General features: G+C 39.2%; 1 protein-coding gene across 11 annotated transcripts in view; it reads left to right on the forward strand.

Annotated features, from left to right (window-relative positions):
• Window positions 1-27,084, forward strand: part of MECOM (MDS1 and EVI1 complex locus) — a 533,910-nt gene that overhangs the window by 177,421 nt on the left and 329,405 nt on the right. For 7 of the 11 annotated variants that reach the window (XM_046658725.1, XM_046658720.1, XM_046658714.1 and 4 more), the window contains exon 2: window positions 15,990-16,082. The exons of 3 other annotated variants lie outside the window; for them this stretch is intronic. In XM_046658725.1, the coding sequence (XP_046514681.1) occupies window positions 15,990-16,082 (93 nt within the window). Of the gene's footprint in view, window positions 1-13,856; window positions 13,891-15,989; window positions 16,083-27,084 lie in introns of those variants that run through there. One more of the 11 variants, XM_046658722.1, reaches the window with a different exon arrangement.

Genomic DNA, 27,084 nt, shown 5'->3' on the forward strand with positions numbered 1-27,084 from the left:
GTTGGTGAATTTCCAGCTTTAAAACATTTAGGGAGAATAGTCTCTCTTTTCCCTTTTTTCGGTGGCCAGGAACTCATATGTCTATTCTTGTGTTTTTGGCCAACCTGTGGATTAGAATGAAGAGCAGATAGATCAGGAGCTTTCAGATCAGGTGGTCATTCTGATCACCAGGGGAGTTTGTAAAATACAAATTCTTGAGTCCACTTCCAGACAGTCTTATTCGTAACGTCTAGGGTAGAAACCAGGATTCTGTATTTCTTAAAAAGCTTTCAAGACTTTTCTGATTCTCGTGCAGATTCGAAACCACTACTGTGGACCTCATTTTGAAGACCAGTAGACTGTTGGATCCTAATGAACTCTTCCTTCTGCTTCATCACTGATTTTAAAATCTCTCACAGTTGGTGTGGTAGCTGGGTGGTGTGTCTATATATTGACAGCTAACAGATAGTCACAAAGTAGGGGCCTGGTAAATATTTTGATTGATGCACTAGAAATAATGTGACATTTTTCTCACCATAATGGTAGTCATTGTCATTGACCTGCCACATGACATTTTTGTTGGTGGAAAAAAAAAAGTATATCAATCGAGCAATTTAATAAAATAAATATTAAGGCTTATATTATTATTATTTTCTTATACAGCTTTATGAGCCCCATTGAGTGGTCTAATCTCTTGAATGGGGAGAGAATTCTATCACAACCCTTCCATGCGCAGTCATGGGAGGATTCTGTTGTATGTTTTTCTTCCAGATAGCAGGAAGTCTAGCCTAAGTGTAGACAGCTGAGGATCTTAAACTGTAGGTCCCTGACTCATGGACAACAAAACACAGTTTCTACAACCAAGGGGGCATGAATAAAAGTACATTATGAAAGTAGGAGGTGGACCAGTGAATGGAATAGTCAGGAAAACCATTAAACAGAGTAAATTGTATAAATGGAAAAGGAATATTAGTGGAGAAGAAACAGAAAGAGAAGTGAAAGAGACACTGAAGTGCTTTGATCACCTAAGTGATCATAAAAATGTGACTTCAGGCATTTCAATGAGGAGCTGAGAGGAAAGAATCAGGCATTTCAATGAGGAGCTGAGAGGAAAGAAAAAAACAGAAATCAGAGGCACATAAGAAAGGAGAGTGGTCAGCCTTCAGGACTTGGACCCTCCACTGCAGTACCATGGAAGCTTAGAAATCGAAGAAAGAATAATTATTGCTCAGCTGGGATAGCATTTTCCTCCTTGCTAGATGCCTGGATATTGAGCCCAAAGCGCTGCATGATTTTTCTGAGAAATTTTACTTGGTTTTATCAGTGTTCTCCATTATCTGATTAAATGGTACATCACATTCCATTTAAATATATTTATGGAAATCCTGCTAGGTATAAGTTGGACAGAATGGAACCTAGAAATTAAAGCAGGGACCTGTTTCACTTCTGAGGCAAACTTCGAAATGTTCAAGTTAAAATATAGATGAAGAGTTTAAAAAACTACCTTGGGCATTTAAAGGCTTGCCTTGTTCTAATAAAAAAAATGGCTTAGACTCATCTTTAAGTATTTGAATGTATCAATAAATCTTTAAAATGGGCATTTTTCTCTGGTAGTTAGTTCCCTGATGAAAAACTAAAAGTGATATTTAGTTTCATTTTGTTGCTGGGTGGTAGAGACACAAGATTCCTCATAACTTACACTCTGGCAAAAGTATTCTCAAGGTATTTCTTTCTTTGTGACTTACTGGGCTTATGCTGCAAGGGCTATAACTCACGACACCTCAGAATTTCTCTTCTCTGACTGAGAATAGAGCAAACACGACGTGGATCGAGGGGGCCAGTGTAATAAATATCACTTCCTTCCTGCCTCTCCACTCGCCCTTCTATACCTGCGCCCCACAGTCCTCCTTCATGGTGGGGACTGGGACTATTGAGTTGTGCTGTTCTGCCAGCAGTGAGCTTCAGCAGGAAGAAGAGGGTTATTAAAGGAATAAATTCATAGCTGTTCACAAGGACCTCCGATGATCTGACTGTGGTTTCGCTGTCACCAGGAAGCCCCCGTTTTTTCCCTCTCTCCCATAAAACTAAATCCAAATCTTTGGATTTCTTCCTAATGGTACAGTAATAGCTTCCTACACTTTAGAGTTTAAATGTGGTTTCATAGGATTTCAGGATTTAAAAAGATTTTCCCCCTGGCCTTTTCTTATGACTGAATCGAGGAAGCTGGAATGCATCTTTCGTGACTGTCTTACCAAAGGCGCATCTTCTACTGAGAAGAGCTCTGCAATAGCTAGAATTGTTCCAGCTCCAAACTTCTGTGAAAAGAAGTGATTTGACAAGTGATGTAATCACATAAACTTCTACATTGTTGGCACATGTGCTTGGCTTATGATAATTTTTTGGATTTAAAGGGAAACTTCTCTTTCCTTTGTGCTTTTGGGTGCCTTTTGGAGAAGAAGATAATTCAGCGATTTATATGAGGTTTGACTCCTTTGGAGCTTTAATATCATATGGGTTTCTTGGGAAGGCTGGCTGCTCGGAGGTTCCCCTGTGAATACCACAGCTCCTTGGTCGGCGGTAAATGAGTGCGGTGGGCATTTCCCATGTTGTTTGACTTGATTGGGTACCATCTCCCATGGCGATCTGTGAAGCCAATTAATGGAAAGAGTAAATTATATTAATCTCTTTTCAGCTGTGCAAGAAAAGGAGTCAAACATATTGGAGAAATTCTTCTAAGTGTGAAAAATTACCCACTTTGTCTATTTCATATTTCTCAAACTCAAAAATTAATGACTTCTTAGAAAAAAATGTGTGTATCTCTGTGGACACAGAGAGTTTATGAATGCAAGGGGGCACTGCTGGAGAGGAGAAAAGGAGGAGGGCTTCTGTGTAGGAGGAGAAAAAGACCTATTTAAGCATTGAAATGTACATTTTTCATACTTTCAAGTGATTGGTTTTTAGAAAGAAAATTATTGTGGAGCTAGCTGTTCTAAAAGCAGCTCCATTTAGCTGATGCTAAAATAGGTATGATGGAGTAGGGATTTTGATTTTAAGTCACTCATAGCTGATTTTGCTGGGCTTTGGCAATTCGAGTTTGAGAAATTCTACTTTTGGCTGATGAAACAATGTCTCAGATTTAGGTTCCTGTGCAACTGCTAGAATGCTAAGATATGGTGGATAAAGAGTCTCTGCTGGTCTCCTTCTGACAGCCGCCCCCCCCAGTTGGCCATCTGCACTTCTTACTCTTTCTCACATTTGTATCTTGCTCATCCTGCTGAGAATGCTCTTACTACCTTTACCTGGGAATTTTGTTCATTCTTTAAGAATCAACTCAGTCACCATCTCCTCCAGGAAGTCTTCCTGAGGCTCCAGATAGAGTTCAGTGCCTGTCTCTTAGAATTCAATAGAACTCCATGGCTCCTTCTGTTACAGAATTTGTCTAGGATTATAATGACCTATTCCCACGTCCATCTCTACTATTAGACTACAAATTCCTCTAGGCAGACCATTGTTTTGTCCTAGAAGAACTTTATATTCTAACATCCATTATAGTACTCCAAAATATGTTTTTGAACTCAACCAATTTGGTGATTAAAATGGAATTATGAAGGCTGAAATCAGATTCCTAAGTGGCAGTCTGCTTAGGAGGCGTATAGCTAGGGGAGGGACATGGTGGCACAGTTCCCAGTCTAGTGGTCATCTATTTCTGCATGAAGAAAGATCAGAGTAATCCTTATTTGACAAATTCCTTTCAAGAAATTGCTTTCTTATGTCAGAAACAGATACAGCAACAACAACTACTACTATCATGTATTAACAATAATGGCTATAACATTTGATTGCATTTAAAGTGTTTTTCACGTATTTGTTATGTCATTTGATCCTAACCAAACATCGAGAAACAAGGATTCCTTTTTATTCCATTTTGCAAGTGACATAACTGATCCTGGAATGGATTCATTCATTCAACAAAATTTTGAGTGTATACCCTGAGCTAGGCCCTGGAGCATAGGAAAGCAAATAAGAGAGAGATTGTCCCAGACTGCACAGAGCTTACATTCTAATGGGAAAGACAGACATTAAAAGATTAATTACACAATTAATTATTTAATCACAATCTTGTTTGGTGCTATGGAGAATTAAGTACACAGTTGGGCACAAAATAGAACAGGGGACCAGTGGACCAGACTCAGGGTGAAGAGTTAGCAAAGATACTTTGAGCAAGTGATGCTTCTGTTGAGATAAAGGGATCAAGGAGGAGTTACCTGGTGAAGAGGAAAGAGGAACCAAGGTGTGGGAAGGCGGCTTGGGCCTTTGAGCAGCTAAAAGGAGAAGTGTAAAGAGCCCTGGGACACTGCGGGGAGACAGAGCAAGTGCTTTGGGAAATCCATTCCTTCTGACAGTCCTTATGGATAAATAGATGCAAAAAAAAAAAAAAAGGGATTTTGGTAGCAAGAAGCATATGAAGGCTGTTGGGTTCGCCCTTTCCTACAATTTCAAGCAATGGCTTAGAGGGAAAATGACTTGAAATAAAAAGAGGAGAAGAGAATTGGCTGGAAAAAGGAATCTCAGAGTCTGAGATAATGCAAAGCATGGAATATTTTCAGATCTCAGATGCCTTAACACATATAAAGCTGTTTATTTACATCCCTACTCTGTGGTTGTTAAAGCTGGCCCTAAGCCGGGCCATCTGCATTTTCTTCCTCACTGAGTTTCTTTGTGGGGTGTTCACTCCAAGTTCTCCCATATCTGATAGTAGCCAGCAGAAAAGTGTGAACACTCCCAGCCTCATTTTAACTAAATTAACTAGACTTACAACCTCAGTGTCAGCGAACAATGAAAGCTTACCACCAAACATATGAAACAAAAATGAAATTAGCCAGCAGTAGGAAACTACAAACAGCTGAGGCATTCAATTGTTAGCCATTTGAAGGATTAACTTCTAAATCATGTAGAGCTCCCTTGGTAGTTTAGCTTGTTGGGCACTCAAGGGTATATAAAAACACACTTTAAAGTAGAAATGTATTTCTTCACCTATAAAATAGAGATTTACTGGCAGGTTGTGATATTATTAATACTGGATTTCCTTGCCTTGGCCCATGAACTTAATCATATTTTCTTTTGCTTTCCCCACTTGCAGCCTTGCATTGGCTTTCAAAACAGATACCATAGAATCGAATATATCCCAAGTCAAGTAAGACGTCACTGTCCTGGATGGCTGCTGCAGAATTCTCTCAGAGTCCCTGCTTATTTCTCGGGAATCCACTCTTGCCCTGTGCTATTGTTTCATGCACTCCAGATTTACACAGCTCATTGAATATTCAGCCAGGCTTAAAGATTTTATTTGATGGTTATTTCAATAATAATTATGGAGGCTGCCAAACTCTCCTTACCCTGTTAAAAAACAAACAAAAAATAAACCCGCCGTCATAACAACAATAAAATCACTACAGAGAGATGTTTTCATGATACCTTAAAACTCAGTTTGTGTTTCTGGAAGGATTGGTAGAGCTATTCAGAACTTATAGCCAGAGAAACTCAGTTAATGGTTATTACTATCAATTATTTTCATACATTTTAACAGCGTTTATTAAGAACCCATAAGCTTTTCCTAAAATAATGTTGTCAACTCGTATGTTAATATTTCAATAAAACAAGACCAGCAGTTCACCTATGTAATTGTTTATTCACTTGGGGGTTAATTGAATAATTAGGATTGATGAATTTTACGTATTTTTCTTTTTTAAACCAAGAATAGAAGGCAGCCACAGAGACTTTCGTGAGCCTTTTAAATGTTTCCCATTATCCGAGTCTCTTCTCTATATATCTGTAATTTTCTCTGTCCCCACATCAATTTCAGGAAAGATTCACAAACTGGCATGTCTTTTTTTTTTTACCTTTTCTTTATTTAAAGGGGCCGAAGTAAAAGGCAAAAAAAAAAAAAAGTGGAATAACCAAGAAAACCCTAAACAAATAAAGTGCAAACACAGAGTGACAAGCACACTCAGACCCTGGATTGGTTATGGATGAGACGACAAGTATATGATGAAATTAATGACCCTCTGTCAACTTTTTAGATCTCACTTTTAAAGAGAATGGACCAAAAATCAATAGCCCCCAAACCACCAGTACTCCAGTGAACCAGTCTTTCATTTATCTTGCTGTTGGCACTCAGATGGAAATGCAGCCAAGCACAGCACAGAGCCTTCACTGGGAGTCATCATCACAGGCAATGTTTGAGCACCCCAGTTAAGGGTCAAAGGTGTGCACCAAGGCTTCTTTGAGAGGGACCTGCTTCTAAATACCAATATTGGGATTCACTTTATTCAACTGGAAGCCCATTTGGCATATGCATATCAAATGTTGGAGTTTTTGAAGGTTACGTGTTAGACCGATGGATCCTAGTCTACCAATAATAATGGATAGCTAGGAGTTCTAGTCTTCTCCTGTTTTACGTCTTGATTTTTCAACTGTTATATCTCAAGCATTCAGATGGAAGTAAAATACAAATTAGGATCAAAGTAAGCTGGACACAAGTTTTAAAGAGGCAAATTTGTACAGACACGTGGTTTTATCCCATGACTGCATTCTGCTTCCTAAGTAATGTAGTTTTTGAGGACCTTTCCCTAGAAGAGGGTTAGATAAAGTGTAGACATTATGTTCAGAATATTATGAGCTCAAACCCAGAAGATCAAGATAGATTCTATAATTAAGGCAAAGAAGAAATCACTTAAAATGCCAGATGAGTTGTAATTGAGCTTGTAATTTCTATGGGTATTCTTAGAAGTAATCACTTATCGCCAAGACTGAATTTTCTAGAGATAAAATTGGTCAGCGCATCATGAGGATTTTCTTACAGTGAGAAAGCCATCTTAAAACGTGAAAGATAAATAAACCCAAACCAAGAGTTCAATAGCACTGTTAACAGCTGAGGCCAAAGTGAAATGAAATGATGCCATTATGTTAAAATGGATGTCAACACACATAGAAGAAAATCACTGTAAAACGAGAGAGATCACATTTTGATGATAATCTAAGACAAGCAAAGTGCTGGCCATTTATCTGGCATCGTCCAAATGGAATCTAATCAATGATTGTCTTTAAGCCTTTTTATTTTATTTATTTGACAAACACTTATAGAGAACTTACTGTGTGCAGCCACTGTTCTGAGCTCTTTATACATAATGATTCAGTTAATCTTCATAACAATACTAGGAAATACATATTGTTGTTGTCCTAGTTTTACAGATGTGGAAACTAAGGCCCAGAGAGTTTAACTAACTTCCCCAAGGGCACACAGCTAACTAGTGTCAGAGCTGGGATTAAAACCTAGGCAGTCTGGCCCCAGAATTCAAGCTCTTAATTTTCAAACAAGGCTGCCTCAAAAAATGAAAGAATTTAAAACACCAGAGGGAACTTAAACACATTACAAATAGATAGATGAGAAGAACTTAAACCAGGACATTTTGTTAGTAATGTTTTTTTCTGTTTCTAATATGATTAATTATTTTTGTAATATTTTTAAAGGGAAAGAGTCTTCCACATAAAAAAGGTGAATTAAGGAAACATTTTCAAAAAATTTAATATCTAATATATTTGACGATATCTGCAGCCTGACACAGTGACAGTAAGGCAGAAGAAGCTGTGAGCACTTCTTAAAAGTTTTACTATTTAATTTTTTACTGGAAGAAAGAAGCCTTGAATAGTTTATTCTCAACTTAGACAAAGGTTTGATGATTATGACCATGAACAGTGGTAAAGCTGCTCTTTTTCTCACTTACCTGCAGTGGGATAGCTGTGGACAGAGGGAAATTATTGTAATGTAATAAATTGGCATAGAAGTAAAGATACCATTTAAGGTGATACATATGGCCATAAAGCCCAATAGATTTAAATGAATAATACACTAATCCCTCAGTTTCCTGGAGTATTTTCCCCATTCTTTCTCACCTAATAGGCTTCTAACTTGCTGCTTCTAATCTAGTGAGAATTATAAAAAGCAGAGAGAACAAGGGTAAATCAAAGTAAGAAGCAATGAATGAGGGCCCAAAGTACTTTCAGGTAATCAAAGTATATGAAACCTACACTGGCGAGACATCCTTATGGACAACCATGATAGATTTGGGATAGTGGCTGGAGATCTTCCTTTGTTTCAAATCCAGCAAAGAATACTGTTGTTATGAAGACTATTGGAAAGACGTGCCTTACAGTTAAGCGCTTATGCCAAATGTGAATATATTTTTACCCTCCAAAATTTAACAGAAACTGCTTTGAACTGTCTTTAAAACAAAATTTTCCAGTGTCTCAATTATTTGTTTTGGAAGTGTTAGGAAAACCCCAAATGTAAACCTCTAACATGCACATATGCAAGAATGATCACACAAATATGATCTCATCTGATGATTGGGATAATGTCATCATCTTGGATGTGCCGGCTCTGACATCCATTGCCCCATTCTCTTCAGGCTGCTCTGGCTCCCTCGGTGGGCAGGTGGGCCTTCTTCTCGCCCTTCCCACTCTGTGGGTGTCTCTCAGCAAGCTTCATGGAAACTTCCCAGATTGAGGAGGGCCCTTCCTTGGACAAGGGTGTACAGAAACTATAATCACTTGCATAAAAACAGGTGAGTGAAGGAAACATTTTCACATTACATATTTTTGATTCTCCTAATACACTTATACTTAATAAAAATATAATTGCATAAATTCTTGATCTCTGACACCAAGACAACAAAGACACAAATTGCCATTTAAGAGAAAATAGAGGCCAGCTTATTGCACTCTCCCAACCACTTCCGACTCCAATGACAATTGAAGAAACTAGAAAATTTAAATGTATAAACTTGATATGTGGAAATATTTGTTTGGCTAATAAAGCAGAACAAGTTAAAGAAAATTGTCTGATAGGGCTAAATCATCTAAATAAAAATTTAAGTGTATTTGAGGGTGATCTTAGAGTTTAAAAAAAATCGTTGTCTTATTTTTATTTTGTTTCCTCTCATATGCTGATGGCGCTCATCTATCTGGAGGCAGAATCTGGTTCCTTGTTCATTTTATCTTTAGGGATGACACTCACCTGCTTAAATATCTCTTAACACTTTTAGCAAAACCAGATGCGAAGCACCATTTTGTACACATTTTCAGTTGGAATAACTAACTTAACCATTACAAATTAATCTTTAAAACAAACCATCTGAACAACAAACTAAATATGCCTAGGGAACAGATGGAGTTTTTATGTTTTCATGTGAACATCAAGCTAATACCTGTGCAAGATGAATGATGCCGCACAGGAATCTGGGCTTAATCCTTTCGTTTCCCAGTGGGGTGGCTTCTTTTTTAATGCCCTGTGTCTGGGGATGGGAGTCCATTTCCTCATACTTAAATTGCATTGTAAAATTACATACGTGTGTTACTTTGTATGCTCACAGACGTATAAGTGTGTGCCCACACTGTCTATGAAATATTTGAACTGAGCATTTGTCCAAGTGCTCCTTTGGCTTAAATGATGAAAATGAGCTTTAATGCCCACTAACAGGAAAACTTTCTGTCCTATTGAACTGGGCTTTGAAAACTAGTTTCTTATATCTCAGCTTTTTATTTGTTCAATAAAAAGTCCGTGTGTATGTTTTACATATGAGTGTGTTGTTAAGAGTTTACCTTTTTTTTTTGGCTGAGATTTCATAAAAAGCAATTTAGGCACTGGAAAAATTTGTTTTTAAGACATTATAAAAATAATTTTTTTGTGAAGTCCTAGAATGTAAAACTATATTTGCATTTGGCATAAGCACTTACAAATAAAGAATACCTTTACAGCATTCTTTATAGCAGCAAGATTATTTGTTGAATTTGAAGGAAAAAAATCTCAAACCACTATCCAAGACTATTTCCATTTGTCCATAAGGATGCCTTTCCAGTGTAATATGGCTAAATAACATTAACAGAGCATAAAAATTTCAATAGTCTTCATTTCTTTTTATTTATCAAACAAAATAGGAAATTAACTGATTTGAGTACCACCATATGAGTTCAAGAAGCACTGATGAGAGCATCTACTATTGTTAAGCACTGTGGTAGATGCTAAGATACAATGATGTAAAATCGAAACCCTCCCACTCCCTGCTCTCAAGGAAATCCTAGTCTAGAACACTGTTGCCTTCATTTCCCTCTCCCACCTGCTGGCAGAGATAGGAAGAGCCCTAAGTGAAAACATCTGGCTGTCCGACATTAAACCCATCATTCAGCACGTGTGCAATTTTCTCATCAACAGCTTTGCGTTTTGGTGTACGAGTAAAATTATATCTGTATAAAGCTTGAAATCTGGCACATTGAGCTGCTACCTGTTGATTGAAAGTCTGTCCAAATAAATAGGCTCTCACTGGTGCCCACGACCATCTCCAGTGGCCGGAGGATTTAGTTGTTGGTAGAACGTGTCTCTCACTGCGTCTCTGGGTTCATGGTAAATCTACTTAAAGACGTCTAAGATTGGCTCTTTGCTCGTTGGAATGCCACCAGGCTGGATGATTGAGAGCCAAATTACACGGTCTGATAGTGAATTTGGGGAGAGAAAACAAAGCTTTATAACAAAGATAGATTAAGAAGGTAGTTCTGGTACAAAAATACCAGTCCACCATTTTGAGGACCATATATGAGGTAAAGGCCTGGCATGAAACCAGCTCACTGGGGTTCCCACTGCTCCCATTTGTCTGTAAGGTCTTCGGAATTAGCTGAAGCCTTTGACTTCCCACAGGATGCCTTAAATCTTGCCTTCCTTTAGGAGTTAAGAGCTCCCTTATCAGCTGTATGTTCTCAGCTACTGTTACATTTGTACTGCCAGACAGCTGTGATTAATTTATACACTATCACTTCTAAAAATCTATCTTTTAAAAAATGGAAAGCAATATTTTGTTGTTGTTCAGCTGTTGTCTTTTTAGACCCGTGTGAGCTTGTCTAGAATTGCTAGAAAAAGCATTGCCGTGGGACCTCAGAAGCCTGAGTCTTTCGCTGCTATTTACCGGTGAAATGAACTTGGCCAAACTTCTGAAAACCTAAAGTTCAGTTTTCTCATTTGTAAAATAAAGTTCTGGATAAGCAAAGCCACAGATTTCTTTGATGTCCTAAAATTCTAGGATTCTCTAAAACTATGCTATGGATAGCAGCTTCCTCTGAACAACATTAAGCTTTGTGTTAATATCCTTTTTGTGTAAAAACGTCTTTCTAAAAACATCTATTTGAACATCCACCCACACCATCACTTCTGTCCTAGATGATGAGTCAGATGAGACCACAGCTTAAATAATTTTCAAGTTGCTCATTTTACAGTCTTCCATTAATTTCCATGGTAGACGAAATAAGAAAATAAGGGAGGTAGGGTGGGGGCAAGTAGAAATGTCACATTCAGCCTGACTGAACAGTTCTGTTGTGTCCAGTATCAACATGCTGTGCCCTTGGAAGAAGGTCCTTTTGGTGCAACTGCTTGTCTGTTCAGAAAGAGAGGTAGTTTTCTCCAGGAGCTGGCTTCTAAGGCTGCAAGTTTACTGAGTGAGAGGGAACGAGAAGGCAAGGAGGGCACCCAATAAAAGATAAGGGTTATTTTCCAAAAAGGCCTTGACTAACTGATACCTAACCTGGAACATGATCTCCTGTCTCTCTCAGACTTTCCATAGTTTATCTGATTCCCCTCCATGGATTTTTGACCCTCTTCTTATTTAATCCCTGTGTTGTACTAGACTTTGCTATCATGCTAATCTCTTCCATTTCCTCATTTAGTGATTGACAAGACCTAGATCCATGAAATCTGTAATGGACTGGTCTTGGCTGGAGAGTCCATTGATATTTGTTCAATTTTTTTTTGCAATGCAACTGAATCTACCATCGGTGAGATTTACTTTAACTCCTTGGGAGGACAAAAGCCAAGTCTTACTCAGTAAAACAACAAATATGTTTCAGATAACACATCCTTGCACTTTTTTTTCTAGAATAATTGGAACATTCATAGCAATAGATTTAGTCTCCTTGTAATTTGTTTAATTGCCTCTGTTATGAATGACTTATAAACATGTCTATGCCATCTAATCTTTCTGATTCTCAGTTTGTAAAATGAGGATGTCGAACTCTACGATCTCCAAGGTCTTTTCCAACTCTGAAATTCTGTGACCCGATACTTCTATTGTTTAGACAAAAAATAGGTCTGTTCTGAAATGTTCTGTGTTAGGCAGCAATCCAAATGGACTTTTTAAGAATTCACATAAGAAAAAAAATGTTCTCACATAGAGGTCTATAGGATGAAGAGAGAGCCCATTCACTATTTGTTTGCTCTCTGTGGGAAAGCTATTCTTTTTTTTCCTCTTTGAACAATATAAGGAAACAACTTATCTTTTACAATTTTTGGATTCAGTTCATGGAGGGTGTCAGTATTGTCTAGTGTTCCCAACAGGGACGTGGGAGTCAGAGATGCCAGGACTCGTTCCCAGCTTCTCTGCTCCTTATGTGACCTTCAGAAGCCATGAAATGACTCTTAAGACTCAGTTTATCTGCCTGAGAAATCGGGCTCCTCTCTTCTTACCACAGAGAAAATCTAGTCTTAAAGTTTTTGGAAAAGGATTACAGCCGCCTAAAGGGTTAAAACGATCATCTTTAGTGTTTCAGAGCATTTATGGATCCCGCTCGCAGATGCTTCTCTACAGCCTAAAACCAGAAGCTTTTGTACAAATATTGTAGGATATAACATCACAGGCCTAATTTAGAAACTGTAAGAATCCAATCAAAATGGGTGGCCTGAACTACAGGTGACCCTTAGTATACTCGAGAATAGGTTTGCTGTATAAAGTATTAACAAGAAAAGTTGCAAGATAAGGGAATGCAGAACTTAGCAGGAGGGTGAAAGAGGAAGGTCAGGCCTGAAGATTTTGTTAGCAGCATTTGCTTCTACATAAACAGTTACCATATTAATTAAAATGAATCTTAACTATTGATTAGGCTGAGCAAATCCTTCTATATTACTGCAGATATTTTCAGACATAACTGAAAACTGGAAGCAAGCTGTCTGTATTAGCCAGTCAATTTTTCAGATAAAAGTACTTATTAAAGTGCTAATCAGTGTGACAAACTGAATATGATTTTACCGATTTTTCCAAATTAACATGAATCAGTGAACTCTTACTGCTGCCAGAAACTTGAAACAATCAGGCTGTTCCTAAAATCTCCTATTCAGAGTGGAAGCATAATACTGCCTGTAGTTTCGCAGTGACCCTGTTTGCTTCGGAAATCACCAGGTTGTCAGTTCAAATCCATCCCTAAGACTTTGCTCCCCAAAATATATCAGGTCAGGAAAATAATTATCGTTTGAGAAGGAATCGCTCAGTTATGTTTTATGATCTTACTATAACATTGGATCAGCTCTTATGAATGAGAGTACAGTTCGGTTGGCATCATATCAGTAAACATGACTGAGCACTGCGATTTCCCAAGCACGTGTGAAAATGTGAAATGCTGTCAAGCAACTTCCCCAATACGGGTAGAAAGAGCCATTTTGGATATGTACTCTTCTGGCTTTTGTGTAGGGGAATCAAGTCGTCATTCAGGCATGTTTAAATGCTGCACTCGAGCTACCTTTTTGAGAAGAGAAGACGTGCTGGAGTTGCACTGCGATTCATCATATTAAACTTCGTTTGGTGGAAACATTACAAGGGAATAGGCTCTCAGTCTCCCAGGAAGTGCCTCAGCTCTCCATTACTTCCCAATCGCCCTGCTCACCACTGCCCCTTTATTTCTTTGTAGCCTGGACCCTTCGTACAGTGTGCGGCTACATTGGAACCAGAGGCCCCCATCCTGTGAAAAATTCAGATGGCTATAGCAGTAATCAAAAATACCAATAAAGTGTCACCGGTCCTCGCTGGTGATGTGGGATGGCGGGTGAGTGAGATATAAAAATGAATCATGAGGCGAGACATGATTGCTGCTCAGCCAACCATTTCCAAATGTGAGTGCACCCAGGTTGCATAAATGGTTCAGAATAGTCTCTGTTAGGCCAAAAGGCTTGCAGATAACGGCGTCAACTCATCAGGCTCCAAGGCCCCCAGGGACCCGGGAGGCAGAAGAGTTGCTGCTCAAGTGGTTGAGCCAAAAACATTTATATCCGGGCACTGTTGGGTAAGTGGCGTCTGCTGACAGCAACTGCTTGGAGTAAAGTTGGTTTTAAAAAATAAGCACCACAGCCCTATATGTTTAATACAGGAAGCTGTCTGAGGTGTAAAGAATGGTGAAGTAAATGAGTGGGATACCATTAATCTTGGTTTGTTTCAGCACTACATCTTTAGCAGTGGAAGGGGGGTGGGTGGAGAAAAAGACTTGCTCCTAGCTCATAACCTGAGTGTTAAAACTGATGTCCTTCCCATTAGGGCCTGTAAACTCATTAGCACATGGCAATTTATCCTCTTTTATTCCTTCTCAATTATCCTATCATCCATTGTATCTGGGTCTGATTACCCTTTCCCAGAGTCAAACATTATCTTGTAAATCATTTGCTTTGAGTCCAAGCCTGCCATTGCACTGCCCGGGATTTGCTTAGGCAGGTAATAAATCAATTAGTATTAAACTTGTGGTGTCATCTATTTTCTTTCCCCATGCTTGGAAAAAGGAACACCTGAAACCCTAGCTTAGGTTACATCACATTTCTGTGCACGCTTTTGAATAATGCAGAGACATTCACTCTTATTCGAGGGGGAGAAAAGATAAGGGAAGCCAAAACAAGGGATCCACATCCTCAGTGTGTGCCTGGAAGGCTGATGACATCACAGGTATGTGGCCCTCGTATTTCAGAGGTGACACTTTTAGTAATAATTGGGAACATCTATTATTTAAACATGGACATCAGAGATTCTGTTTAAGGGGATAGTCTGACTTTTACGTCCAAAACACAATTATGGAGCCAAAAGGAAGATTGTGGTTCATTTTTTTTTCTTCTATTATTCTTTTATGTATATTCTGCTTCTTTGCACACATTCAAATTGGTCTAATACAACCAGACAAGAGCAGTAGAGTATTTTTTAAGGTCATTGTCCTTCCCTCCCCTGTACATTCTAAAAGATTCTCTTCTTCCTTCAGGTAGCCTACTAATTTACTTATTCATTTTATCTTCATGTCCTGGATCTAGTTTTCAATTCTTTGGGTGAGATTCTGCACAGGGAGCCCAACGAGACAATTGTAGCTCAAAAGTAAGCCCTGTGGGTTCCCAAATTAAAGAGAAAAATCCTCTTGGGTATCTTAACAATCAGTAGCCTCTCCTAAGTAATGCCCTGTGTATGGGCTATAAATTAGTGGAGATCTTTGCCCTCCTGGTTGGGAAAAGGTGCCTAGAAGGCACTGTCTGTCAGACAGGCGGCAGGGCCCCATTGGGGAGCTGCTTCCAGCCTTGGAGAACAGTGGTAGAGCCATGAACAGGGCTGGAGCACGATGCGCCTGGAGGGACTGGAGGGCGGTTGAATACTGTTTGGTTCTGGGTCTGGCTGCTTGGACTGCTGACAGTCCAAATCCCTGGGTGTACTTTCCTCTCCAGCATCCTGCTGGAAACTGCCCTACAGCAAGACCTACCTGTTTCGTGTGGTTCTTCCTGTTTCAATCCTTTTCACCCTGCAGAAGTATTCCCCGAGAGAACACACGTGGACTCTTCCTCCTATGGCTCGAAGGATGGATCCTGATATAGTATCCTAATTCGTTTATTACTAACACTGGTTAAGCTCTCAAGGCATAGCATTATGGTGAGCAGAGGCTCTAAGAGAACCACATGGCCATGTGTTTCCACCCCTACAGAGGGGCTGATGGAGACTCTCAGAAATGGTGTGAAGCTCTCACCCCAGAGCAGGGGATTTGAAACATGGCGTGGGGCCTGTTCAAATGCAGTCTCTGACTCCATAGGTCTGCAGTGGGCCTGAAATTCTGCATTCCTGACAATCTCCCAGGTGGTGTGGATGCTCCAAGTCCATGGCACTTTATATTTCCTTTTCTTGTGGCAGGAGTAACTTTCACCGTATCACAGCCATTTACAAATGCATCGTCTGTGCCCTACAAGGTACCAAGCTCCTTGAAAACAGGCCACGACCGCCTTGGTGAGTTTATAATGATTAATTTCCTTGGTTTGGCAACTAGGAGGTATGGGATCTAAAGTTACTTCTGTAGCAGACTAGTTTTGTAACATTGATCACTTCTACTGAAATCCTCCGCATCTCTTTTTCGTGCAGTGAAAAAGTTTGGACTAGGTTTTGGGTGTTGTTTAAAAGCAAGAGCAGGAGTGAGGTGAGAAATGTGAATGAGGGAAAGAGTCATGCAGTGGTCACGGAAGATCCAAGAAAGATTGTGATGTCTAAAGGGAGCTCCCTCCTTTGTCTCTCTCCTTAGGGTGTGGATCCCTTATTGGTAGGCCTTACAAATTTTCAAGAAGCTAGAAATCTGATTCTTTATTAATGTAAAATGTTCTCACTTTTAAACGTTGACAAGTAAAATGAAATTTTTTTTGAAAGGAGAAGAGACACACTGGGGATGACATAATCTACTTCTGCAGGCCAAAGACTGCCCACAGGCCGTGAGTGTGCAGGCCCTGGTCTGGATCAGGCTCAAAAGGTTTCTTCCAGTAAATGCATAAGAAATATATTCACAAACGTTAGTCAAGTTAAGCCAGCGAGGGCAACATTCATGATGGACCAAGCAAACCAGCAACAATGGCGGAGTGGAGGTGGCTGGGGTCTCAGCGTCTTGGGCTTTCCTGAGTGTCATACATAAGATGGATGGGGAGGCTGTGCTCCACCTATGACTTGTAGTTGGGTTTGTTTGTGTGTTTACTGTTCTGGGAGTTGCCAGACATGCTTCTGGTCTTTGAGGAGGTGATATTCACTTGTGAAATGCTCAGGAACTGTGAGAGTCCTTGTCATAGAGATGCTCATGGCTTTTAAGATAGTTCAGGGGTGGTGACAGCTCATCAGTCATGGAGTAACAATCTTTACCTTTAACTTCTTCTAAGACCCCTTAATAGGAACCACTCGTTCAATTGTCAAAGTTTTTCTATTGACTCACGTGCCATTAGCAGCCCTGATTAGAGACCATCACACTGTTCCCCAGGAGTGGCTCAGTATAAATGAGGAGACAGCATTATGTTACGTGGATATAAACATCCCTATATTGGGGGAGTGCAGTTTTTTATAACTTTATTTGGTTGCCGAAGAGAATCCAAATTCACACAAAAACTATTACAAGAACTGTATCTTTGACAGTTGTCCATAATAGATCCATACTAATCATCACTTTCTGATGTTCCGTTTTTCTGACTTGAGTTCTCTGCAACTAACCTTATAGTGACACTTAGCCCATTTAAAATTCCTTTTTTTTCCATCTGTCTTTGCTTGGGTAATTGTTCCGTTCACATTATGGAGATGTGTCATGTCCTGAATTTTGTATCCTGGAAAACATGTAGTAAGTCAAACTTGTTCAGACATGATGACACCACATAGACATGGCTGATTGTAAGAGGAGACAAATGGTTTAGGCTTAGATGTGAGAGAAAAACCGGGGTTACTGGCAAGCATTAAATATTTATAAAGCAGCCAATCTTTGGTACTCATCAGGGAGTGTTTCTGCATGAGGCATGTCAGGCTTTGTAATTAGCTATGGGACTTACTATTATTTGAGTTTTTGCCATGCTATTTTCTGCCTATGAAGGACCATTATTTTAAATGTGTAATAAGAAGAAAGAAATATTGTTTGAGAAAGTGATAACTTTTCATTTTTTGAACTTTCGAATAATAATGTATGTTACAGTCTGGTAGTGACTTTGAAATTTTTTATCATCACATTTTCAGGGATTGTGTTACACTGAAATAAAGATTGTGAACTTCAGTGTAAGATAAAAAAATTCTAAATTCAGGTAACTTTATAACATTTCTCTTAAAGCTTCTTTCTCCATTAGGAATAGCAAAAGCAAAAATAAAAGCATAAACAAAACAAGGCTCCCATTTTCTTCTTTGCAAATAACTGTATTTTGATTATTAGCAGAAATGGCCTTGCTAATACTTACGGCATTTGTAAATATAATTAAGAAAGGGCTTTCTTTTTTAAAAGAAAGTTGCTATATTACAACCATAAGTTGCTATAAACTCTTGAGGGAGAGGGGAAAAAAAACAAAACCCTCAAACCTTAATAAAAGTTCCCAGCAAAACCATTAGGGATTTCAATTATGAAGCTGTTCTCAAGACTCTTGTAAAGGTTATTTGTTGAACAATTTCTCTCTAACAGCGTATGACAAATTACTCACTTGGCACCGTAAATGATACACAAGCCCTTTAATTAGAATATAGCACTCGATATCTTTAAGACCTTCTAACATTTCTTAGTTAATATTATTCCTCCTGTGCCTTTCCAAGGAGATGTGGACTAGTTTGCAGAGTCAAAATGGGTGATGGAGTAGGGTGGTCAGGGACCTCGCGCTGGGCTGGGAATATCCAGAAGCCACACAAAGAAAGGAAGGCTCTGACCCCAACAAGTTTTGATTGCAAAGGCGACTCTGATAACAGAGTTTTTTATTATCCATTGCTTTTAGCCTTATTTACCATCAGGCTCTCTTGCCACAAGCATGCTTTTTAGTTCTGACAGCCCTGAATTATGGCCATTGTGGGATCCTATCTCATTAACTGAAATGGGAGAATAAAACATCAAACAATCATAAAAATAATTTGGCACTGTGAAACCACTTAGGAGCAGCTGTCAAACAGGTTGGAAGATAAACTTCTAAATAAAAAGAATAGAGAGAACTGCAGTGTCCTGCCATATGCTTCCTCGGCATTATAGACTCCTTAATAACATGGAGTGCCTGTGTTTATGCAGAATAGTCCAGACACTCCATATATGATATTGATTATGCCTTAACCCCAATTTAGTAAAGACCTACTCCTCCTTTTCCTAATCAGATATTGCAGAAGCAGTTTTCTGAAAGAAAAAAAAAATGTCCCTAATGCCAAGCCATATTTTATCTACGAAGGCTGTGGCGGGAGATAGGGCTTTGTCTTGCCTGTCATTGTGGCTTGGAGCCCAGTTTTAGGACAGCAAGGCCCCTCTGGGGCTCTTCTCCAGCAGTTTCCATCCAGCGATTCAAAAACATACATCTTTATCAAGCTGTTGTTGTCAGACAACATTAGATAATTAATAGGCCATTTGTCAGCCTGCACAAAACATGTTAAAATCCCAAACACAATCAGGATAAATATAGTTGCCTGCTCTCTGAAGGCTTTTTGTTCTGTCATACAGCCATTGCAGGCAGATATTTGCTATTAAATGAGACTCATTATTAATCACATCTAATGTTAATTAATTAACCGCCTCTGTGTATTGAGGGCTCTCTGTGACTTTCAATTGTTTTAAGAAGCTAATTGGTAACTTAGCAGTTTACATCTAAGTTACTATTTTTCATTCCATTCATGTCAGGATTTTACTCAGTGAAATATATTTATTTGCATTTGAGAAATTCCCTATAAAAAGCCAGCATTTAAGAGTCTGCGTATAACTATGCAAGAAATGATTAGGGCAACGAAAGCCGTAGAAAACTATGTACCCGCCCTTGCGTTTTCTTAGGCCTAGCTTATGAAAAATAATTTGATTTTTTATATTGTTTTTCAAACCTCATTGAAAAATGGAAATATTCATATCTGATTTTTAGTAGATGATGAAAATAAGGATGATATCCAGGCTTAGCCAAATAAATGAGGTATCTTGGTATTCATTCATTCATTCATTCAACAAATATATGGTGGCCTGTGTGGTCCTTTATTGGTCAGTTCCCGGTCCTTTGGGGAGCCTGGCCTCTCTGAAGCCAGCACAGAACTGAATTTTAATTGTTTCAAACTGTGAGCTACTAGAAAGTGGGGACTTGATCTCCAAAATGCACGCCCCCTTTGTGTCGAGCGCTGTGCTCCCCTCCGTGGTAGATGCTCCATTGATATTCTTTCAACTGAATCAACTAATTCAAATACTATGTAAATGTCCTCAAAACTCTCCTGACAGAAGATGAGTGATGTCATTAAAGAGAGATAATAACGGCAATATTGACCCATCATATGTTCACGGAGCACATTTCAGTTTACCAATGGCTTCCCCATACTAACTTAATTATTTAAGTTGTTATATCATTCCTGTTGTATAAATGAGGAAAAGATCTCTGTTTCTTAAGCAGACATAAGCTGCTTCTACCACCTGGCCTTCAGTGAAAGCAGTTTTGCTCTGGCAGCCCACCAGGCTGTAGTTGTATAGTTGTGTAGTTGGGCACGTGGCACGAGTCACAGTGATGTGCTTACCAAGCATCTGATCATCTTGGTCTATTCCTTTTGGAAACTTTGATTTTTTCCAAGATAACTGTTATTCAGGGAAGTCCGCCCTGACAGATCACATGTATAAAAAAGCATTCCTAGAGACTTTAGTACTTTGAGAGGAGAAATTATTTGAACATTTCATCACAGAAACAGGGAAGCAGATGTAAAGGAAAAAAGTAGTTTATCTCCGTGCTTCCAAATTTTCAGGTAATTTTTGGGTTATGGCTTATCATAAAGCAAACATGCCTATTTAAAACATGCCTATGAAGTTTTTTTTCATATCTATTACGAAAATATTTTTAATGTCTTCTATAACTCTTAGTTGTACATATGTCACTATTTAAGTACTAAATATTTTGTGCCAACTGTATTTAACATAGAAATGAAAATCACAATAATAATCAATGATACTACTCACTAAAGACATCTACTTAAAGTCTAGCATACAAAATATAATTGACGGTAACATTGTTCACTGAGACTTAAAATGTTTTCCTTTAGTATCAGGAACCTTGTAGAAATAGGCATGAGAAAGAACTGGGACATTTGCCATAGGTGATGACATGGATGGTGGAGCACCTGGAGATACATATAGTGTAAAATAAACAAACCAAAGACTCAACAGTCAAACCGAAGTTTTCTACCTGCTTTCCTTTCTCTCTGTAACTACCAGAAGCCTATTCACAGCTCAGAGGGTTAGTATTTTTGTAGTGTGTGTCCTTCTTTATTGTAACAAGTAGAGCTCCTTATGCAGGTAGCCAAGACAGATATTTTTTAGTACCTTTTAAGTTGAAAATAAGATGCTGTGCACTTGTGAACGCCACACTTTGCATTTTCATTTTTGTTAACCATCTCAACTCCAAGGTCCAAATAAGAGAGAGAGAGTGTGTGTGTGTGAAGTGAATCATTTTCTGTCCAGATACATAAGGCATGAAAAGCACATGCACACATGCACAGAACAACTGCGGAGCTTAAATTGTTTTATCCCTGTTGAAGTGCTGCTGTTGAATTATATGTAGGGTAGGGAAAGATGACTGGATTGAAAAATGTCCCTTAGCTAACAAAGATCTAGATTGGAATTTAACTTAAACCAGTCTGAGTGATATTCCAGAGACTTTTATTGCTGGAAATAATATTGAATGGAAAACAGTCACACTAAGTGGAAATATTTTATATCATAGGCTGCCATGCTCTAGATTACAATTATATGGCTTTTGCATTCAGTTCCCATTATGAGCTTGTGAAAGATCCTTTTCTTCTTACACAGATTCTTGGCTTAATTTGTAATAACAGCTCCTGACACAGAGCTTTTGTGAAAGTCCCAGCTTTTACTCCTTTAAGGTAAACTCAGTGGTACGTGTGTGTAAGAAAGTAGGGAGACTGGCCACATTGACTGAAGCCATTATCAGGATCTCTGTGTTTTCCTGGCTCTCTCTAAAGCAAAAAATGAAGGACCCTTCAGGAGAACACAGCGTGACTTCAACTGTCTTCTCTGGCCCCTTTTTTTGTCATCATTTTTTTTTTTTTTTCCGTTTTGTCCTGAAGATGTAAGCTGCCGTTGCCTAGAGGGGAAGGAAAAGGTTTTTCCTAGGGATGTTAATTTCAAGGCTGAGTAGTTTCCAGTCACCAGGCTTTGCTGGAAGTATCCTTCAAGATTTGCCTGGAGGCAGCAGGGGCCCATTTGTCTCACCTGCAAGGAACATGGTCTTAGGAAAATGGCAAGAACTTTTGGAAGGTTTTTAAATTAGCGCCTTAGTGTCTCCGGCTTTCGACTGCTTATTTGTTAGTTCTTGTGGTGGTTTTCTTCCTGGTGGTATGTGTGTAAAGCATCAAATTGTGAACTTCCCGTACAGTCTTCAAAGCTTTTTACTCCAGTGGTCAAATAGGTTTATCTTAGTGTTTTGAGCATGACACATAATTTAGAGATAATATTTGTTTTGGCATAGCCTAATAACTATAAAATCAAGATACACACCAGAAAAAATTTTTTAAGACCGTAATGCTATTTTAGTGGGAAATACTCTTTATTCCCTAGACATAGCAAGAAGCTGCTCTTGGCCAAATTATGAGTTGTGAAACCTTGCTTTACTCATAAAAGAAAGCAAAATTGGTGAAATGTTATTGAGACATAACTTTTCTCCCTGGAGTAAGTTCTTTGTTGTAGAGAGAATAAGGAAAAATAAAGCAGCAACAATCTTTCTACAATATTCTTACAGAGAAATAAGAAAAGAGGAGAGAATAGGCTGCCTAAGTTTATACCTGCTCTTCGGCCTTCAGATTATCTGATACCGTTAAGGAAAGTAAGTCTTTCAGTCAATTACAGCTGGTGGTTTGGTTTTATTTCCTTTTTTCTGGTAGTGTCTCATCCTATATTTATTTACATACTGCCTCAGACATGCATGCGTGTGGTTGGATAATGAGATATTCAACATGGCTTAAAATACCCCCCCCCCAAATTATTAAGCTATTTCAAAACAAGAAATAATGCTGAGAGAAAATTTGTATTAGCTTGATTGATTATCTTATTTTAATCCATATTAAAGCTTTAAGTCTCTAGGCGTGGCTCTTTACTTCTAACACCTCATAAATTATAGCTATAATGAAGCAGTCATTTATCCTGAGCTGATGATAAATGGCTTGCCCTAGGAGGAACTAAAGAATAGGCAAGTAGATCATTTTCATATTTGGTGAAAACAATATTAAGTACCCAGACCTCAGTGATTGCCCTAATAAATGAATAATCTGAGGTGAGGGGCTTGGCAGTCAGTGTAAAAAATAACCTGAGCTTTCTCTGTCATTTGTCAGGCTTTGCTATGACAGCATGCATTATGGGTAAATGAGCAATCAGCAAGAACTATGTTATGGCTGGGATGTTTTTGAGAAATTTATCATATGCATTGCTTGGTACCTTAAGACCTTAAGGCTTAATGGCTATAGTGCATGACTGCAAGCGAGCACAGTTCCTATTTACCATGGTATGCTTCATTTGTCCTCCATCTCTCACCTTAAAGAAAGAAAAGACCGTTCCCAAATGAGCTTCATTTGGTTTTGTTTTTAAAACTTTAAAGTCTATGTGGATGATGTTCTATCTCTATGTTGATAGACACTGCTCTTGGTAGATTGGCTGAAGGAGATTTTGGAGATCTGAATTCAAATAAGACTTCCGGGTCAGAAATTTATCAGTGTGTGGGGATGTCCAATGTACATGGAGCCAAATGTATTATGAAAAGTGGCATTACCTCTTGATGATACTATTAAATATTTAATGGTACTTAAGAGTTAAATGAATTTTCCACCTTCCCTCAACCCACCAAACAGTTGATCTCTTTGATTTATTACTGAATTGGAAACAACCATGAGCAGTTGAGATGTGAATGCCTCATTGGACTTATGCAATGTGTTATGACAATATCTGACTCATTATGGTTTGCTGCCATATGTAGTAAAAAATGGAACCAGTATCTGAACTCCTCTTCCCAGGCCGGAGAGCTCTCATCCAAACCCTTGTCTCACTCCTGTGAATCCTATTCTGAAATATTTCATCAAGGAAAATATGGATTTACCAGTGACCTCTGCTGCCATAATGTCCAGAATTCGCAGGTGACTTTGAAGTTAGATACACATCAAATTCAAATTCTGGTGTCACCACTAGTTGGATAAATTTGTTCATTAAATTACTCTGACATCATTTTCCTCCTATGTAAAATGGTGAAAATACTATTTTGAAGGGTTGTTGTGTGGAATAAGTGAGATAATGTATAGAAGGTGCTTAGCATGTGACAAATGATGCATAAATATTCATTTAGTTCCATGTCTTCTTAACCCTGGTCAGGCACCTGAGCATTTTCAATGTTCAAAATGTAGATGACATTTTAAAAGATACTGTATCAAGGCCAGTTGCTCACTATATTACAGCAAGATGCTAGTGAGACAAATTCAATTAAGCAAAAACATTTGTTGGATGTCTACCGTGGGTCAGGTTCCAATGATGACCTAAATACCACCTTGCCATTGGTTACCAGGACCATGGTAATAACCTCTGATTTCTCCCCTCTCCTAGCTCTCATCCAAGAACTTTCCAGTTGTCTTTCCAAAATACAGATCTGATCATGTCATGACTCCCATCTGCCAAGCCATTTAGCATCACAAACAAGAATTTCCATAACATGCCTTAAGACCTACCATTTCAACTTCATAATTTTCAGCCTCTTTTATGCCTATACTCCAGCTATACAGAACTACTCACTGATTCTTCAGTATGTAAGTCACACGCATGCTTTTCTTTGCCTAGAATGTACTTCCTCTCATGCAGCTGTCTTGACATGGCCAAATCCTTAGGCAAGATGTATTTCAAATTTTAACTTGGGGTGTAGTCTTCCCCAGCTTTCTGGGTTGAGGTGGTTTCTTCCTCCTAGGTGTTTTCTGAGTACTTTGTGTGTAATAGCCCTCTCATCATGTTGTGCAGTAACCATGTGTTTGTGTGTGCTTTGTTTCTAACTGTGAGTTCCTTGACAGAGACAGTATCTAGTTCATCTTTTTACTCCCAGAAATTAGCATGGTGCCTGGGAATGCAGTAGGTGATTTGTAAACATGTAATCAATGAGAAAGGTGTTCTGCGTTTCTTCCAACACCTTAAACTCAAAGTCAGAGAAGTTCTCAGCAGGGGAGATATCGGACAACCACATATTCCTTGTTGTGATCTGACCTACAGGTCCCCATGTATTCCCTCCCCCAATCAAACAAAACTCACAAAATGCCTCATTTGACTGGCTTCCTTCAGGAGCTGAGTGAGAGGGAGAGTTTTATAGGACGGCAACATGCGGGAGGGTGGAGGTAGACGAGGAGAGAGCCCAGGTGGCAGAGGATGCCGAGAAACTTAATTCTTCCACCCCCTGGAATTGGTAGACATCTCCGTGAGGGCTCTGGACTGTCACAGGTCGAAGAACTGGGTGGTTCAAGGCAACTGCATCTGTATCTCAGGGCTGAGGTAGCCTCCAACTTAGTTCTAAGTTCTAGGTGAAATGAGGGAGTTGGATCCCAATCTTTTAAAATATGAGGACTCCTTTTTATAACAGGAAAAATTCATAGACCTTTCAGTATTTATTGATTGACAAAGCATATGAAAAATCTACTGGGAATTGAAGAACACTTTAAATTTTTTTAGCATTTAATGGACCACAACAGCATGTGCGGTGAGTGTACCCCGGCATGAGCTGCCTGGATGGGCACGTGGGCAGTAGTACTGCGTGGTACCGAAGAACATAGGCTTTTGAGTCAGCCAGATTTGGGTTCAAATCCTAGTTCTGGCACCAGCTGTATGATCATGGGCAACTTTCTTAGCCTTAATTTTTTCATCTGCGAAGCAGATGGTAATATCAACCTCATAGTGGATTAAGTGGCAAAAGATTTAAGATAATGAAACTAAAGATAAAGCACAGCATCCAGAACTAGTGCCTGCTTAATAAATGATGAAGAATGGGTAGGGTAGTTCAGCAAGTTCTGTGATACATATTCAGAGCAAGGTGGCTGTCTAGAGAAGATGAGCATTATTTGTGTAGAGTGGAGTGTGTCCATCACAGAAGTTTGGTGGGGTGTGCTGGGGTCTGTGAGGAGAAGGCGAGGCTGTGATGTAAGGCATCTGGCAAAGGCCTTAAGGTGTCTTCTTTGATATGAGAACTGAGAGTCCTCACAGGATTTGAGAGTGAGGGTGACATGATCAAAACGATGCTTCAGGAAGTGTTAGAAGGATTTGAAAGTAGACTGGGTGAGAGAGTCTGGGACAAGGGAGAAGTTAAACACATTTCCAAAGTCATCAGCTCTCAGCACAAAGAATGAGTCCGGAGATGCAGTTATGAGAAACCGGTGAAAGGGTGAGTTTGGGGATGACAATTCGGAGCTTATAAGACATTCTCTGTGCAGTGGGATTTGTGAATGGAGAGGGCTCACCAACCAAAAGAGAGGTGAGAAGCTAGGCTAAATATAGAGCTCTGAGAGTCCTCTTCTGTCTTCAGAGAGAACTGACTTCTTATGAGTAGCTGGACCCCCCCTCTGCCCCCAGTGAGGATTGCTGATAGGGAAGCCCAGATGGAGCCCCGCTGGGTTTCCCAGTGACCAGGGCAAGCAGCAGACTCAGCATTGAAGGTGGGAAAACAGTGGTCAAGGGAAAAAGTTCATTGTCTTCCTGAAGAGTACAGAGAAGAGCCAATCCTGGTCAAACAGGAGAACGAAGAAGATGAAAGTTATTGGATTGGATGGGATGAAGGCTGTTGGCAAAGTCAGAGAAGGGCTTTTAGTGGAATGATGGGAACAGAAGTCAGGTCTTAGCCTTAGCTGTTTGAAGGCAGACAGAGGAAGTGGGTTTTTGTTTGTTTGTTTCTCTGGGTCTTAACACTGTGCTTGGAAGCTAAGGTGGGCAAAGATATTACAATATAAACATGAGTACTCAAGGCAAATCTTTTGCTCAGATTACAGTATCAATTTGAGGGGAAGATTGGGGTTAGACTTTTTTTCTCCTTCCCTTCCTGTCATAGAAAGCAGTGCAGTGCCTTGCACATAATAAGTCCTCAGTAAATATTTGACAATTGCGTGAGTGCATGAAAGGACATCATGTAGGCAGCATGAATGGATCCTTTGAGGATCGCTCTTCGGAAGGCAAAGAGCTCACTCACAGGGAAGAGACACGGTGGAATTTCCATTTGCCATTTATTCTTTTCCATGGGACACCAAGAAATTTCAAAGCAGATGAGGAGAAGAGAAATAT

Source organism: Equus quagga, chromosome 4, assembly GCF_021613505.1.
Source record: "Equus quagga isolate Etosha38 chromosome 4, UCLA_HA_Equagga_1.0, whole genome shotgun sequence".
Lineage (NCBI taxonomy): Eukaryota > Metazoa > Chordata > Mammalia > Perissodactyla > Equidae > Equus > Equus quagga.